The sequence below is a fragment of the Pyrus communis genome, chromosome 13 (assembly GCF_963583255.1).
Source record: "Pyrus communis chromosome 13, drPyrComm1.1, whole genome shotgun sequence".
Classification (NCBI taxonomy): domain Eukaryota; kingdom Viridiplantae; phylum Streptophyta; class Magnoliopsida; order Rosales; family Rosaceae; genus Pyrus; species Pyrus communis.
Window position 1 is genome coordinate 7,706,704 of NC_084815.1, and position 18,023 is coordinate 7,724,726.

The 18,023-nt window shown below is 36.2% G+C and overlaps 1 protein-coding gene across 1 annotated transcript; it reads right to left on the reverse strand.

Annotated features, from left to right (window-relative positions):
- Positions 1-703: 703 nt before the first annotated feature.
- On the reverse strand, positions 704-14,624 carry LOC137713592 (kinesin-like protein KIN-7O). Its single transcript, XM_068452911.1, has 33 exons — positions 14,459-14,624; positions 14,265-14,354; positions 14,045-14,163; positions 13,265-13,378; positions 13,096-13,177; positions 12,565-12,632; positions 12,401-12,475; positions 12,139-12,284; positions 11,962-12,064; positions 11,238-11,318; positions 11,009-11,077; positions 10,843-10,902; positions 10,602-10,763; positions 9,400-9,456; positions 8,183-8,428; positions 8,044-8,106; positions 7,778-7,963; positions 7,525-7,629; positions 6,661-6,747; positions 6,361-6,510; positions 6,050-6,163; positions 5,874-5,960; positions 5,574-5,777; positions 5,306-5,488; positions 4,763-4,969; positions 4,542-4,631; positions 4,273-4,413; positions 3,739-3,833; positions 2,886-2,964; positions 2,638-2,784; positions 2,379-2,498; positions 2,225-2,296; positions 704-973 (listed from the first exon to the last, which is right to left on the reverse strand). Exons 1-33 carry the CDS (start codon positions 14,577-14,579, stop codon positions 734-736), a joined length of 3,963 nt encoding a protein of 1,320 aa, XP_068309012.1. The 5' UTR covers positions 14,580-14,624; the 3' UTR covers positions 704-733.
- Positions 14,625-18,023: the final 3,399 nt, after the last annotated feature.

Here is an 18,023-nt window from a genome sequence, read left to right on the forward strand (position 1 = left end):
ATTAGAGTCTAATATGACATTTAATTTGGATTATTTATCACTCATACTCACATTAGGAATAAGAACGAAAGTAAACAATTATAACATGTGAAACTTGCCCAACCAAGCCCGCCATAAAATAGTTTGCGTGGGTTGGTTTGCCCAATTTAATGGGTGGAAATAAGTTCGAATAATGTGAATTGAGTTGGACAACAAGTTGAAGTCGAACCCTACCAAATGATCCATTGCCCACCCCTAGTAGGGAGTGGGCTCTTTGGGGCTTTGAATCCTAGACTCCTCACCCTCCTCCAAATGAGCTAAGTTTTCTCCCTATTTCTTTCCAAGTTTTAGTGAAGGGAGCTGGAAATTGGATTTGAGGTGATAACATGAATCTAACGTGAATCTGAAGCAATAAAAATGGCGAGCGGGGGTGGCAGGATCGAGAAGTGTTCCTTGTCGCTTCAGTATAACTCAGCAACAAGAGAGCAATCAGTCAGAGCTTGAAACATCCGGGTCGACCCTAAGAGGTTGCCGGAAAAATGACAAATTGCCGGGAAAGCTGCAGGGAGGGGGAAGTTGACGACGCTTGTTCTGCCATCGCGGTGGCTCCAATGAGGACACTAATAAGCACTTGTTAATGATAAATCTAATATTACATTCATTAAATAGTAACTAGATGTTCACTAAACAGCACACAAGAGGCACTGGCTAATGATAAATCAATCTCTAATATAATCATAAGCAACTCATGGATTTATTTTTGTTCATGACCACTCTTTGCAGCAGCAAGCTGCTTTTTAAGGCCGAGGACCTCAACTCCTTTTGAAGCTAACAGGTCCTTTAGCTTGACTGTAGCCTCCTCATACTTCCTGTTCATGTGATTGGACTCGTCTAGAGCGTCCTTGTATCTACTTCGGAAGGCATCTAACTTTGCTTGTGCCCCTCGAAGCCTCATTCGGAGCTTTGCTTTGTCTATGCTGTTTTCAACTTGATCCTGACCAAAGTATAGTAGGCCAAAATTAAGGACGCAGCAAAGAAAGATTATATTACTTGCGATACTTCTTTTCTTTCTTTTCTTGAGAGGAAACAACTACGCATGAAAGTTTTAGATTTGAATTCCGACTCCACATGAAATTTTACTTTCATTTTTTTTTCTTATTCCCTGTGGTGATACGTCACTCTTAATGCGACCGTTGTGAAGAAGTTAAACACTTGTGGTAAACCCCATTAGCAATTAAGGATCAAATCAAACTTCCATTAGTTTTCCATTAAAAAGGGGGCTTAAAATTGTCATTTCAAACAATTCAGGTAACTCAGAAGCCAAAAGCATTAGAGTTTGAGAAGGCCGTTCACTGACCACAGAGTTGGGGACTCACTAATTTATTGAAATTGGTATTTCATGTGCATTGTGAGGCTTGAGGCCTGGTGTAATCACCCTAAACATAGTTCTGAATGGGTTTTGCAAGATGAGGAGTATTGAAGATGCTTTAAAGACGCTAAACAACATGACGGTGGACAAGTTTTGTGCGCCAGAGTAGGATCAAATAGAACAGACTAAGAGGTTTTGGGATGATGTTATTTGGCTATCACAGAATCACAGAAACACAGCAACTTTGTATATGCTGCAATTATCAAAGGGATTTACCTTCAAGGGACGTTAGATCAAGCATGTCATTTAATTTAGGAACGAGTAGATGCTGGGGCCTTTCCATATCTTTACAGACATGTGATTAATGCTTCTGTATATTAGTATGAAGAAGGAAGGAAGCATATGAACTTGCAAGAGAGATGGAAGAAAACGACTGAAATCAGAAATCTGAAAATACGGTTCAATTTAAGCCTCAAGCCTCCGAATTTCCATCAAATCCTAATTTCAAACACCTCAACTGTATTATGCGAACGACCATCCCAAATGGTACAACATATGAAGTTAATTGTTTGAAAATGATGATATTAACCCCTTTACTAACAGAAGACTAATAGAATTTGGATTTGGACCTTAATTGTTAACAGGGTTCACCACAAGGGTCACCTTAGAATTGAGCTCTCACCACAGGGACCACAAAAAAAATTGGCCGAAATTTAGTTAGAGATTTCTTGACTTCATTTGGAGCTAATGGATCTTAACATCCAAATGGTTAACCGGACCCAATTGTTGAAACTCAGCTGTATACTATTGTTTATCTTTATGACTACAAATATAGCAACTACATTGCAGGACAAATTCAAGTATATAAGCACTTACTTTGTGAGTCTTTAACTCCATGCTTGATATTCTCCTTGTCAGTTCGTCGACTTGAAACTTTGCCTCCAACAACTGGTATCAAGTTCATCATTATATGAGATGAATCTCAAACAATTAAGTACCACTGAGAAAAAAGAACTTTTCAGTCACCTACCAAATCATTGTAACGTTTATTAAGACTTTCTTCTTCAATTGCAAGTTTCTGGTGCTCTTGGATCTGAGTCACTAGATTATCCCTTTCAATTGTCAAAACATGGAGCTGGTTGTTGAGACTCTGTAGACAAAAACCAATGAATCAAAAATATTGAATAAATTTCAAGAATAAATGTTAGTTTCTTCCTTACAACTAACTACTATACTTCTTCCCTGAACATTATGTACTGTTTCGAAAAGAACAGAAATGGAGATATTACCTGGTAGTCATTTGAAAGTTCGGATAACTCTTTTATTTGAATCAACAAGCCATCTCTTTCTTTACTCAGACAACTGAGCTCCTTCCGAAGCACATTCACCTCCTCACAATCATTAATTCCGCACGTCCCCCAGTTTGAGCTCAACATCTAAATGGTTTGCAAGTAATTTTAAAAAAGAAACATACAGAACAATGATAAATACGTGTAATAATACCAAAAAGTATTTTGAGAAGAAGCAAAAAACTCACTTCTTGAGACTGTTTGCTCAGAATATCATCTATACTCTCACCACTATTCAGTTGATCAATCCCCAAAGACTTCTCCACGCTGCAACAGAAGTATAATAAAATAATAATATTTTGGTCTTCCAGATATTCACAACTTTGATGTTCAGATTCAAGACATTCATTGGATAAAAAAAAAAAAAAAGATTCAAGACATTCTAATACATACAGCAGGGGAAAAAAGGAGTAATTTACACCGGATGGTAGAAAATAACAGGAGAAGAAATATTTTGGCAAGCAGAAACGTTGTCTTGAGCCTGCCGGATAGATAAAATAACAAACCCTTAACGGGGGAACATGAGTTTTTAGGGAATCGGTCAGCATGAATCAAGCTAACAACACCCATTACCCAACCCCAACAGAGCAGCAGAAGAAACCAGCCCATATAAACTGCGTACTGGTTTCTGAAAGTTGAGGCATATAATTCAAGATTTAAGATTTATAGATTAGAAGACGTATGCTATCTTTATCTTTTATTAGAAGGGTGGGCTGAAACTTCAGAATAAAAAAGAAAAGTTTGCTGGAAAAGGACCATGATCATTTGTGATGTATATGCATGCATAGCAAAGATTAGATAATGACCAAGATGGTGTGAAACGGTGGCAAAGCCATAATTTCATCACCAAACGCAGTCAAGCAGCTCAGTTCAAGCACTGAGAGCTGCAAAAATACTAGACCTTTTGCTGCACCACAGAGAGAGAGAGAGAGAGAGAGAGAGAGAGAGAGAGAAATCGCCACCAATGGTACCCAAGACCAAATAATATTTAAGACGTAAGTAAAGTGGAGAAAAAAGGAGGGAAAGGAAACTGAAACAAACCTGAACGTCTTCCGTCCAGCTGTTTCCTCGCAACAAGTTAATCTTTCCCTTAGGACCTTGCACTCTTGTCTACAAGAGTCCAACTCATTCCTCACCTAACAGTTTGACATAATCGCAACCAATAATCAATAAGAAATACTGTGGGCTTTGAACATTCTATATCACAATTATATGCATCTGCAACAGGAAAAGACCAACCACAATAGTTCTGAATATACTTGGACAAATGGTAAAAGTATCGTTCCTAATCATAATAACCAAATGGGAGAAACAAAATTGATATGTTTAGACGGGCAATTTAAATAAAGAGAATCTTTTGTGACACCACAACCAAGGCTTCAAGGAAGTTCGGCAGGAGAGAATCAAACTGATGGTGATACAATAAGGTCAATTCAATGAGTGGGAAAGAACAGTGAAACTTAATGGCCAAATTTACGCAATTTTCTCTCGAATTCAAGGTTTTGGGTAGAGATCGTATCAAAGACTAGCAAGGAAACTCTTCATAGTGTACACAAGAGCGGAGATGAATACCACCTCAGACATTTCCCTTGTTAATGATGTAATCTCCATGTTGTATAACTTTGATTTCTCTTCCATCGCTTCAATGGAAACCTTCTCCTTAGCTGACCATATTGCTCTTTCCTCCTCCATTTCCAAAAGGGAATCTGTAAGTTGCTGCAAACAAAAGATACAAATCAAATGAGCAACTATGCACCAAGAACCAGTTACACACACAACCTGAAATAAGAGCTGATATTTTTATTTTATAATATAGGAAAAATTACTGCCCAAAATTAGGCTACCATTGCCAAGTCTTCCTTTTCTTCAGTGAACATTTTAATGGAACCTTCCATCTTTTGCTGCTCAAATGTAGATTCTTCTAACCTCTGCTTCTGGATGTACAGAGAGGTAACAATGAAAAATAAGAAAAATTCACATAATAAAGACACTAGCCATTTATTGATGGAAATGAAAGTACAAAAAGACTTGGGTTAGTGTGAAAGAGAAACAAAGACAAGCTTACCAGGGCCAAAAGCTCTTCCTGCAAAGCTTCCAGTTCCAAGTTTGATGTGCTCAGTTTTTCAGACAGGTTTTCTAATTCAGATGCTAAAGCATCGTTGGTGGACATAGCGTCTTCTTTTTCCCTGTATACAGCTGATAACTCTTCTTCTAGAGAATTAATCTTTGTCTCTGTTTCAAAAGCATAAACTTCCATCTTTTTGTATTCTTCCTGAAAAACAGAAAAGACCAAAAAAATAGAGTTATCATCATTAAATACTTAACAAAACTATGATGCTACAATCTATATTTTATCCAAACGAGGCTAAAATGCTTAAGTAGAGTAACTTAAAGACCAAAGAACATAACAAGTAAATTCATGTAAATTTTACTTAAAAACCTCAACAAAATATTTATTATTCTCTTGTCAGCATTGACAATTATTTTCTTTTTGTATAAGTCGCTTGTCAATTCAGCATATTGACATGTAAAGCTAAAATAACTTGCATGTTGTGTTACCAACATGATGCATAGTAAAGGAGCAGAAACTAGACATCATTTTCAGCACCTGCAATGTCTGTTCGAAGGCAAGGTTTTTTGCTCTTTTAGGATCTGATGTCTTCAAACCCTTATCATTAACTGAATCACGCCTTCTACCAGCAAGTGACTCACTTTTGTTCATGTCACGTTCAAGAAGAGAGTTCTGACTGTGCAATCGTTTTATTTCTCGTTCAGCAGATGCTTTTTCACCCTGCAAATAGGCGAATATGTTGTAAAGTGAAAGGCTGTGATTTAATGGTATCAATGACCAGAGCCAAAGGCACATAGTATCAAACCTCCAGTTTGGTTTTCTCTTGTATGGCGTTCTTCAGCTTACACTCTGTCTCTTTCAACTTCATTCTTATTTTTTCAACATCTTTGCGCAGATTTTCCTTTTCCTTGGCCAAAGAACAAGATGATAAACCTGATATTTCTTTTTCAAGGGCTTGTATATGAGAAATATATTCTCCCTTTTCCAAATCCTGTTGCTCCAACATTTCCTGAAATAATAATCAGAGAAAAGGACTTACTAATGATAATGGTAAGAATATTGCTTTAAAAAATGATAGTGATATAATGCCAACATAAAAACTTACCCTCAAAGACTGTTCGGAATTTTGAGTCTGCAGTTTCAGTTCTTCTATCTGGTTCTGAAGATCAACAGATTGATTGTACAAAAGGAACTGCATACCATATATTAATACAGTTTTTTAATGTGGTCTGGAAGTAAAAAATTTCAGGATGTCTCACATAAGTAAAGTTATAACCTAACCTTTTCAGTCTCAAGTCCAGAAACTTTCTGCATCATGTAAGAGTTTAACTTCTCATGGTCACTGATAATTGTTTTTTGTTTCAAGGATAACTCGCACATTAAAGACTTGAAATCCTGCATTACAATGAAATCAGGCCATATGATGGTAAAAAAGAATTCAAGTGTTCACAGAATAAAGACCACAGCAGCTTCAGAAAATAAATCAATATCACCTCAGAGATAACATCTTAAGACATCTACAAACTATTTCTTTTGACAAGTATTAGAATATAAGAAAAGTCATTATAAGATGATGCTTCAGAAATACTCACTAGGAATGTATCGAATAGCACAGAGAAACTCTTAGAGACCTCATCCAAAACTGAAGATACACTTTCAACTGCTATTTCTGAGCTTCGAACTTCCAATATTATTTCTTGGACTCCCTTTGCAAGCTCGATCACAAAGTCAGAACTTCCATCCTAGATGAAGCTATTGAAAGTTAGCTGAATATACTTTTTAAAAGAGAACATGTATACTCAACCAAATCTACAGTATGAACACTATACAAGTTGTGAGTAATAGATACTAATGATCGTCATAGAGTTTAACACAAAAGAAGGAGATCGTACATCAACTTTTGTTACAGATTCATTCCAACTACGTTGATCACGAGCTACCCTGGCCTCCTCACGTGCAACTTGAAGTTCTTCATAGAGCTATTTACATTTAAAAAGACATGCCGATTTTAAAATTATGAGACAGAAGGAACATCTTAATAACAGATCTAAACAATTAAAACAGAGAAATGAGTTCTCTAGATCTTTCTAACCAAGAAACCACGGAGCAGGAAGTGAGCGGGCATATGTACATACATAAAACGGTAACTTAAAACAGATACAACAATTTGACTTCATATGTAATACCCTACTGCTGAAAGCTCAAAAGATTTGATCATTTTTAAAGGCTGTGTTTTTGAAACAGGCTCTTGTGAGTCTGACGAGAGAATATACAAGGGAGTTTTACCTAAAATACTTTCAGCTGATAGCCTTTTAAATATATATAGCCCTTCACATGAGGAACCCCGCTCAACTGTAGCTAGTCCAAATTGACACACGCACGTGTATAAAGGTATGTAGTATATACAGACATGGAGGCATATTGAGTGGTGGAGAGAGAGAGAGCTATCAAAGGTGCTTTAAGTTCTTAAAATGAACTGAATACGATTTTCTTTTTCTTTTTGTTATTGCAGGTGGGTGGTGATAATACGCTTGAAGCTTAAATTTGCAGCAGATTAGCGCTAAACATATATAAAATAAAAATAAAAGCCATGCAATTGACTGTCAATGCAATTAGTGACATAAACATTTAAACCTACTAAGATCCCAAAAACATCCTGAAGAGTAGTTCTCTAAACGAATTGATGAAGCTGCTCATAGATTAAAATCTATTCACACGTTTATATAGAACAACTGACTAACATAAAGTATGATTACCTCGTCAAACTCCTCCTGGGCACAAATATTTTGCTTGGTTGCCAGCTCAACTACACTATCCAGATTTTGCTGGCTTGAAGACTTCTCTGTTTCAAGCATCTTAATCTGCAAGAACAGACAAAATGTCAAAACGAATAAAAATTCAATTAGAAAGATACTGAATTATCAGAAGTTTAACGTGCATAACAGATTAAAAATTAACGACCCTAGAAAAAAAATTCCGTTTTAAAGAAATAAAAAGCAAGAGAATTACCTGTTCTTGAAGTCGCTTAATCACAAGAATAACCTCTGGCTCTCTTAAACTACCGTTATTGTCCCCATTAATGGTACCTTTATTGATATAAGACTTGGAGTAATCATTATACATTGCTCCAGATAACATATCAGCCTCAGCGAGCTTCCGTGTCAAGCAATCAATTTGTATCTCACTCAAAGTTCTCTGAATGAGGTAAAGATTAGTATAGAGTGTAACAACATTTGCTGATGCATTCAGGGGCAGAAACAGTTATATATAGGAACCTGAGTTTCATATTTGATAAGCAAATCTTCGTATTCTGCTTGCAGATCTCCTAATTCATTGTCCTGTCAGACAATGGAGATTAAAATTGTGGGTTGCCTAAGGTTCAGTGTGGCAAAATGTAATAGAAATAGTACAAACCAAGGGTAAGCTTTTTGTCCTGGGTGGCACTTTTCTCCTATTAGTAACATGTAACAAAGCACAGGGATCAGGAAGAGCACAGTCCTCCAATGTGATACTTTTACTTTCTTCGTCTTCTTTGCAAGACTCATTCTCAGAAACTTCAATCTCATGCACCAGTTCTTCAAAAGGAAGAAGTGGTCCGATGTCACGCTTCAGTCTCATAGGTTTTGCAGCAGATGCCTTCGACTGGATGGTGGATGGCACCTGAAATGCAGGAAAGTAATAATAATAGCTTAAACTTATCGCACAACCGGATGATAGACATGTTCAGAAAATTCAGGGACCACATCAACACAGATAACAAAAGCACGTGAGATGTATTTGGAGCAGCCTGTGTCTTATCTTTATCCAGATTAGGCAATATAAGTCACAAATAAAAACTTAACAAGTTTTTATAACGGAATCCAGGCAAATGAAAGATATGCATAGCATTATATGAAAGTATAACCTTATTCTGACTAAGGAATGTCACGAAAGTATTTTAAATTCTACTTTGTATGGGGAAAAGGTTCAACTCCACAAACTGTGATGTTCGCCCCTTAAGATTAACTGCAGATCCTTTTCCTAATTTCCGGCTCTATTTGGGGCCATATCCATCACATGCCATCACTTTTCTAGATGGTAACACTTTCTCCTGTTTCCTATGAAAGAATTTGGAAGATTATGCTGGAATTAGAGGGAGGAAGTATCTTTTTAGGCTCCGGTATCTTCTATATCACTGATGCATATGAGGATGTTTCTGCTGTAGTCAGATGTTGAAACTTGAAACAGGGTGGTTAGATCTTAGATTCAGTGGGCCATGTTGTCCAATCTTTTGTGTAATCCCCTTTTCCTTTACCAAAACATATTTCCTATCAAAGTTAAGAAATTTCCACAGCTGTATTATTTGGGGAAGATTAAAATTTCCATGATTGCACATTGGTGGTGAAAATCTTGGTAGCTAAGCTTTGCATTGATTTGTTCAGTATAAAATGCAAATCAAATTACACTTCCAGTAAGTACCACCAACAGTGCCCAGTTTTTACTTATTTTGCATTCTACAATAAACTAAACATACAATAAACAACACATGGGCGAGAATAAATCTTTCGTGAATGTATTAAAAATTAGTATTTGTAATCAAATTTAACATGAGAATTAATAATCATATACACTTAGTAAGAATAAAGTATTACCTCTCCCAAAGTCTCCCTTGCAAGTTTACCTGGACACCAAGTATCACGCCTCTTCTCCTGCAGAAACAAACTGGAAAACTTAAATAGAACCAGAGAGAAGGAGAACAAAAGATAGATAGACAGACAAACAGGGAGGGGCAAGTTATACATGTACATATGGTCGGGATACTGTCACCTTCAGTAACGGGAAAGCCGGAAAGGGCCCAAAACAAATTTTTTAAAGAAAAGTCACATAACCTGAGTTCCACTGAAACACAAGGAAATCTATTGGAAAATCTCCTAATTTAGCTACTGATATGCTGCAGGATTGCCCAGATTATGCATCACCATGACTTGTATAATTGTATTTCACTAAAAAGATAGTATTTAATTGTCATTGGTTACTTGACCCATATAACTTCTTTTGCACAGCATTTCCTCTTCACACATGGGACTAATGTACATAACAAAGGTTATCTGCATATAAACCTGCCCAAAGAAGTAAAGGATCAAGGATAATGACTGGTACGATCTTCTTTTTCTGTTCCATTGCTTGAGGGTTATTTATTTTTCCAGGACTGCTTTTTACCAATTAAACCCTTTTCCAGCAGAGCTAGTAACAAAATCAATTCCTCCATCTCAAAGTCATGTAAGTTCCTTCTGAATGACGAATCCCAGCTAAATTGAATTGTTAGGACCTATTTGATCCCAACAATTGTTGAGATTGTTTGACAGATTACAATGCCTCCGAACTCATAAACTGATCTGTCAACACTTCCTCCCGAAACCTGACCCTTTCTCCATCCTTAACATCAATTTACAGGGCACTCTGAGAAACTACCACAACCTGGTGAAAAATGTTTTTTCATGCTTACGACTTGACCCACAACTGTGTCTCATCCATTTCCTTGGATTCCATCCCACATACCCTACCCCTCCACCCATCCCAATTACCGAACAATGCTTTGTTTATTTATGTTTTGGTTACCTATCCCTAATCCCCCTATCTTTGTATATGAAGATTTAACTAATCTTATCTCATTGGCAATGATACATTATAACATCAAGCATATATTTTGTGTTTACAGATAACAGAAGTTTGAACTTTGAAGCTGTTATTCTCATTTTCATAACAATAAAATTAGGAAACAAAACATATATATGGACATCAAAACTCATTATACAGAAGTCTGCAATAAAAGATAATTAATCATCATGCAAACCTTTTTCAAGCGGTCGCGATTCTCATCTCTATTTGAATACAACACCATTGAACTCAGGTTCTCAATTTTCTTAGCTTGCTGTTGCACCATCTTCTCTCGTTCTGCTTGGGCTTTCTTTTCCTCCTCCAACTCCAAAGCTATACGCTCCCTCTCTAACTCAGTCTGCACAGAAAGTATGCATATTCCAGAATACACTTGAATTCAACTAATTACAATAAACATAAAGTGTATATTTCCAAACCTGCAATAACGTATTTCGTAGATTGAGGATTTCCTCTGCCCAATGTTCTGAATGAGATTCCTGAAACATGCCGAATTTTTAAATTCCTTTATTTTGAGTTGATAATCTATATTTATAATGATTATCATACATGAGTGATGACAACTAAAATAAAAGCAAAATCAACCTGCAATTTTGCTCGAAGCTCCTCAATTTCTTTCTTTTGACGCTTGAGAAGAGCAGCATCTGTTAGAATCTGCCAGGAAGGACATATGTTGAAATAATAACAATTAAAACATATGATAGACATACAAGAACAATTCCTATGTCCAACGGATACAAACTTAGGAGAATCTGAAGGGGAACATTCAAAATTAAACCAAGAAAGATTGCAACAAATAAAGTGAGTAGAAAACCTCATTGACATGAGCACAATTTGTGACACGTAATGCTCTACTTGCAAATTGGAGACTGCTTTTAGTCTCATCTGCATGAATCTGACATAAAACAAAGGTATGAGAAACCAAGAAGAACACAAAAATGTAATATTGAAAAGTTAAAAGAAAATTCATCCCACAAAACGCCCATTATTTGGTCTGAAAACAGATTCAAAGAATCGACCATAGAAAGGAAGTCGCCGGACATCCACATATACAAAAACATATCCACATATGCATATTATTACGTATCCAAGCGATGTACAAAAAGGGGCAGATCTGGAACTCACTTGACCTTACACTGCCATATGCTTTAGGACTGTAGTGATGTTGGTTCAGGTTTCTGGGGTTGGTTGGGTTATTCCTCAGTCACCTTTGGATATTCTTGGTGAAATGTTTAAGACTTCTGGGGTTGAAGGGAAAGAAAGAATATAGTGGAACTGTATTTTGGTAGTTTTGTCAAACAGAAATACAAATTTTGGGATGAAAGAAAGAATTGTTGGGAAAAAGCAAAGTCACATTTGGGGTACATATGAGTAGGTTTTTTTAGTTAGATGACAAAGTTATAGTTTGGTTTTGTTTTGTTTTTTCTATGAAATTATCACAATGATGGTGACCTGGGTGCACAGAGTCTTGTTTCTTGTATTTTGATTGGTATTAATAAAGCCTGGTTCTCACTTAAAAGGACTATAGGAAACATTACTTGTGCAAGCGTGATGTTGCATATTATAGCTGTGTTTGCATTTCCACCCAAAGCAGGTTGCAATATGCGCGTAAGTTTGCTATCTCGATATGGGACATGTCCCCTGCATCATATATTGAGGAAGGTCAATCTATGTACAGAGATATACACTTAAGATCCAACAAATGCAGAACCTACCCTTGACTCTCAGCACCTTCACTCAGTTTTTTAATGACAGTTCCCAAAGTCATAAGGCTTTTATTGATATGGGAACCCTCTTTGAGCCGAACACCTTCTGCACCGGTTTTTGCAGCACGCTCTGAACCAGCTAGGTCCACTAAATTCTAGAAACAAAATAATATTTATGAAAATTAGAAATAGAACAAAAGAAAGAATTTGATCCATAATAAAATAGGAGGAAAGGAAAAAGAAAGATATACTGATTTTGACAGAAACATACCAGAACTGAAACACGGACCGCATCACAAGAATTAGCAATATCTTCACCTTCATGTTTATCTCGGCTTTCAATTATCTATTTAAAGCATAATAATAATAACCATGAGCCACATAAGATGTATAATCTAAATGACAATCAACAATGGTAAGAATGTAAAAGTATACCATGCGGAAAATAGTGTGGGACCTACTACTGTACAGATTCATATTTGTCTCTCCGATATGCCGATGAGCTGAAATTTTAAAAGATAAAAGCGTCAAAATACTTTCAAATGGCTGATATATTTAATAGATAGTGCACACAAAAACTAGGGCAACCAATAGCACCTTTGTTTCAGGTGAAAGGAAGGGATTGAGAGTGTGCGGTGTTTGGTGTTTTAAGGAGAGTGTCTCTACATGTATGGCTGTGTGTGTGTTTGTGTGTGTGAGGGTGTGAGACTGAGACAAAGAGAAGCCTAAATATTGTATTGATAGAAGTTCAGAGAGACAAAGATTTCGAAGAAAAGGAAAAGCTGAGAGATGGAATGATTTTGGAAACTAACTACAGTACTTGCAGTTCATACATTCTTTAATCCTAATTGCATACCCCAAACAGAAGTACAACAGTGATAGCTAATCCGTTTAGGGAGAACTTAATAACTCTTGATAAGTACTTTAATACAGATGAATACATATAATACTGTAAAAAGTAATTACACTCTCCGAACTCCATGAGATCAAGGACTTGCTCTGGAGAGGCAACAATTTCTTCTCGCAACCCAGCAACGTATATCCCTCGCTGTATTCATAAAAGGAAACGGAACTTTCAGTTACTTAAGTACTGATAAACTATCATAATAATTAAACTATAATGTAAATTCAATACCTCTAGACTTTCATGAATTTGCAACTTTCGATGCTCAGGAGCCAACAAATCATTTATGTCCTCATTATAGATCTCCATATAAGACATTCGTAATAGGAATTCCCGATCCACATCCTAAAATCAAGAAATAACTTGAGAATGCACAATTGGGCATACACTGGGTTTCCAATATAAATATTAAAATAAAATTTCTATGTTAAGGAGCTAAACCAGTGAACGAATTCATGAATACAAAATAAAGAACTATGGTCACTGGTAAGTCTTAAAGAATAATTGACTTTAAGTGATCTATTTAGCAGTCCACACACTATAATACTTAAGCTATGTATCAGATGTAACCTACTCAGTTTAGCCATTTGCGGAGTCTAGGACAAGTGGACAACATAAAATAGCTTCAGCCACCCTTACATGAAACGGATGAAGCTGCGTCCTTAGGGGTCCCAAATAAAATAAAATGGCATCAACAGTCATTCCGTACAAGTCTCAGCTACAAAAACAATTACGAAATCGCTGTTTGATTGATCTAAGTATGCTAATTACCAAAGTGTATTAATTAATATTACTAGAAGTGTGCACAACAGTTTTCTGCAGCCAAGAACTGAAATGATAAGATAATTTGTAGGCATATAAAACGTAATCATATAAGTTTGAACGAACATTTAAGCGTTAGAACTCGCACCTTGTTTGGTCAGAGAAATTTCAGAAATTAATTACTTTGCAATTTACAGTGTTACCAATAATCCATACCAAATTACACATTTGACAATCCAACCAAAGTACCTCTTGAATAATGTCGAACATATCGCGCACTGCAAGAGGAATCACCCCTGGTTCAGTAGCCGAGCCTCGAATGGTGTGAGTTTTCCCACTGTTAGTTTGCCCATATGCAAACACGGTTCCTATAAACAAATAAGCAAAAAAGAAAAAGAAAAAAAATAAGTGACAATTCAAAATAAATAAATAAAAATATCATTATTTAAATTGGGAACATTGAAGGTACCATTGAAGCCGCGAACCGCGGCGGCGACTATATCTTTGGTTTTTGATTCATAGACCTCGAAGGTCTTACAATCTTCACCGAAAATTCGATCTACAAACCCAAACAAAACAAATCTATGTAAATTGGAGAAAGAGAAGACATCTAACCCAGGAAATTGAAAAGTTCAGAGGAGAGAGAGAGGGCTGAGTGGGTACCGAATTCGAACTTGGAGTAGTTGGGGATGGCGATGGAGTTGCCGGAGATGCGCCAAGGGCTGGTCTTGGCGTCTTCGGCTGAGAGCGGCCGAGCACGCACAGTGACGTGTATTCTCTCCATTCTCTCTGGCTCTGCAGAATTAGGTGGCGGTTTTCAAAAGCTCATTTGGGTGCTCTGGCTTTCTTTCCCGCCTCTGTGTGCTTTGGAAGTGGGAGAAGACAACGCAGCTAAATTACGGAAATAGGCTTCTCGAAAAGTATTCGCTGGAAATAAATAATAAAAAATTAAATTTTCAATGTGATCGGCATACAAAGTGATACACAAGATTTATTAACACTTCCATTACTATTTTATTATATTGGGTTTAGGGTCCACTTGGACCCACTCTCTCAGTTCTCCCTGTACTCACCCAATTCCTCTCCCTTCCTCACTCAGTTTCACTCTCCTCTCCCTTTGATTGTTCGCACTTTCTTCTTCCTCCGACGTACACACACGACGACAACGGCGACACCACCACCGATTCTCTAACAAACTAAGACCATACAGCACCATCATTACATTCCTCCTAGCACCTTGAACTCGTCGAGTTGGGCGAGACTGTTGGAGCAATATTAGAAAATATGAAAAATAACAATATAATTTCAATGATAATAATCATAAATAAATTCACAACATCAATTATATATGAGATTAATATAAACAATTAGAGAGAAAGTTAGAATAACTGACAAACTTAGAGATTGAGGCTTACATAAATGCAATGTCCTAAAGATAGAATTTCGCCCCTACTCTTGTGCTTGTAGATTGATAGGCGTCTATCTCCTAGGATTCAACAATCTATAATCCAAAGTCAAAGCACTTCAATCTTCGGACTCTGACGAACTTTATATATTTCATACTCTCAAGACACGACTCGGAATTTGACTCACAAAGCATGAGAGAAACAAAGTGGGGAAACCCTGTTTCTCAAGAGTAAAAATTATCTCTAATTTTCTATATTTAATACCACTGGTTTCATGGGTTTATATAGAATCCAATGTCTACTTATTAAAGAGATGTAATTTTTCATCTATAAATATACATCACTTATCAAGGGACACCTAAACAACATAACCTTTCTAAAAAATTGGTTAACAATATTTTTCATTCAATTATTAAAATTATATAGTACAATATTTCATATTATAATATATAATTTCCAACAATCCCCCACATGAATGAAAAATTAGGAAGAATTTGAGAGTACAGGCAGACAAGAGATGCATCCAGAGAGGTGTATTTTGGACTTGAACCTACCCTAGTGAATACTTATCGGATTTACTTGGTGACGCAGTGAATATAAATCTTGAACTGTTCACCGCAGTAGTAAACCAAGACAATAAGCAACACATACCTCTAATCCTAATATATTCCGGTTCATACGGTTGTGTTCATTTTGATCCTGAACAAATCCTGGATTCATGAAAACTTTAGAGAATTTAGTCATCTTATACTCATAGAAGCGGCCCACTTCTACTGTCACATAGGTGACCATTGATTAAGAATAGTCTGTTCTATTCCTCTTATTTATAAGACATCACTGTCATTAAGTATAAATATAAATTCTAAAACTTCTGCAGACAACACACTTCTTCCACCATAGGAATGAGGTATATAGTGAGTTAACTTCTTTGAATCATGCGCAACCAGTTTGCCTATTGAACTTAGATCATGGAATCTCCAATCAACTAAGTTAGGTTTCCGCCCGGCTAATTCATTAGTTATGTTGGCTTTAGCCTCATTCCCCTCGATAATCAACTTACTCTCTAGTCAAACCTTCAATAATTGGTACCACTAAGGTTGACTATCTTTAAGGTGTGCAGAGTCCATTTTATGAAATTATATTTCATATGAGAGTAGTTGTTTCTCAATTTTAAGTCCTCAAAAGTATATATATGTTGGGACTCTTCTAAGTAATTTGCCTATGCTTGAGTAAACTCCCTCCACATTTAAGGTATTTATTGACAAGTCTATAACCTTTCAATACCTTAAAATACCATTGCAAGAGATATTCTTTATCTCTTTCTAGAAGCAAATTACTTTTTCATTCTACTTAAGTTGACATATAATCCAAAAATAACTACGTCACTCCCCCACAATTCACTCACATTGTGGTTGCTTTTTAATACTATCAATTACTCTTCATCATACTTAAGAAGTAGGAACCAATGAATATATTTTCTCTTTATCTATCTTCACTTCTAGGCTTTCAAGCCTCACAAGTCATTTTTATGTCTATCTTCAATTGTTAGGGGTTTGTTTGTAGAATGTACACAGTTTCCACCGTAAGCCTCACCCTAGAGTGCTTAAACCTTTCAAAGTAGACTTTGGCCCCCACAACTGAAACGTCATCTTCAAGATGAATAAATCAAACAGAATGAGTTCATGCTTTACAATTTAACTAAGGACAACATCATTACTGATTGTCACTACTCAAAGTCAAATTTCATCGTCTTACCATGACGAACATGGTTCCCATTACATTACTCCTCTTTTGAGAAAGTACTCATAATTCTCCATAATACAACACTTGATATACACTGGAGAAATACAAATATGCAATTATGATATGACAAACGATAATAAATGCATTTCTATATACCTTGTATTGCAAACATGGATTTTATGAATACACACATAAATCTGATAAATATATGCATATTAGTAGTGCATTTCCTTATTAACCAATAAACATTTGGTATGCACCTATCTGAAATAGGCAGTTTGGTCATTCACCCAAGATCCGTCATAATTTTTCCCTCTGAAAAGATTTTAGAAGTATAATCTTCTAAATATTCCCATCATGATCAAGTTCCAACCCAGAATTGGATTGGCGTCATATCATTCATTATATACAAATCTTCTAATAGCCATGTATATATGCATTCGAAACATTCCAAATCCTTTTGATCAATCTTGAAGGAAAATTTTGGTTTCATAAAATCACCTTTGAATTTGACAATAATGAAACCCATGCGAAAATCAAAATCTTCGATCATCTGTATCATGCATATCTAGTCCATGTGGGAATGAATTGAAAGTTTATGATACAGACATTTTTCTCGGCAACCGTCAACCAAACTGATCAAGCAAGGCATCTGTTGAGAAAAGTCATTGGGGATGCCCAAATATCCACTGGTCTGATCACAAACCATCTAACCCTTGCAGTCAACCAATATGACTTTCTATTGCAATGTGGCAATACCCATACAAATTTTCGTCCAGGAAGTTCATCTATTCGACTTACGGTTGAATGCATCTTCTGAGACATATCTGTATCAAATCCTTTTCAGTTATGAGATAACATGTTTGATACAAACCCAGATTTACACTGTTGCATACAGTCCACAAAAACATATATTTATTTCTCACCTAAATCAGAAACTAACGAGAGTAAACTCACAGTATAACGCCAAGAAACATTCAATTCTTGGCACATCAAATACGACACCATATGTTGTCTGATACTTTTAAAGCCACAACTTTAAACTCTAAATATGAGAATCGCGAACATTCATATTTTTC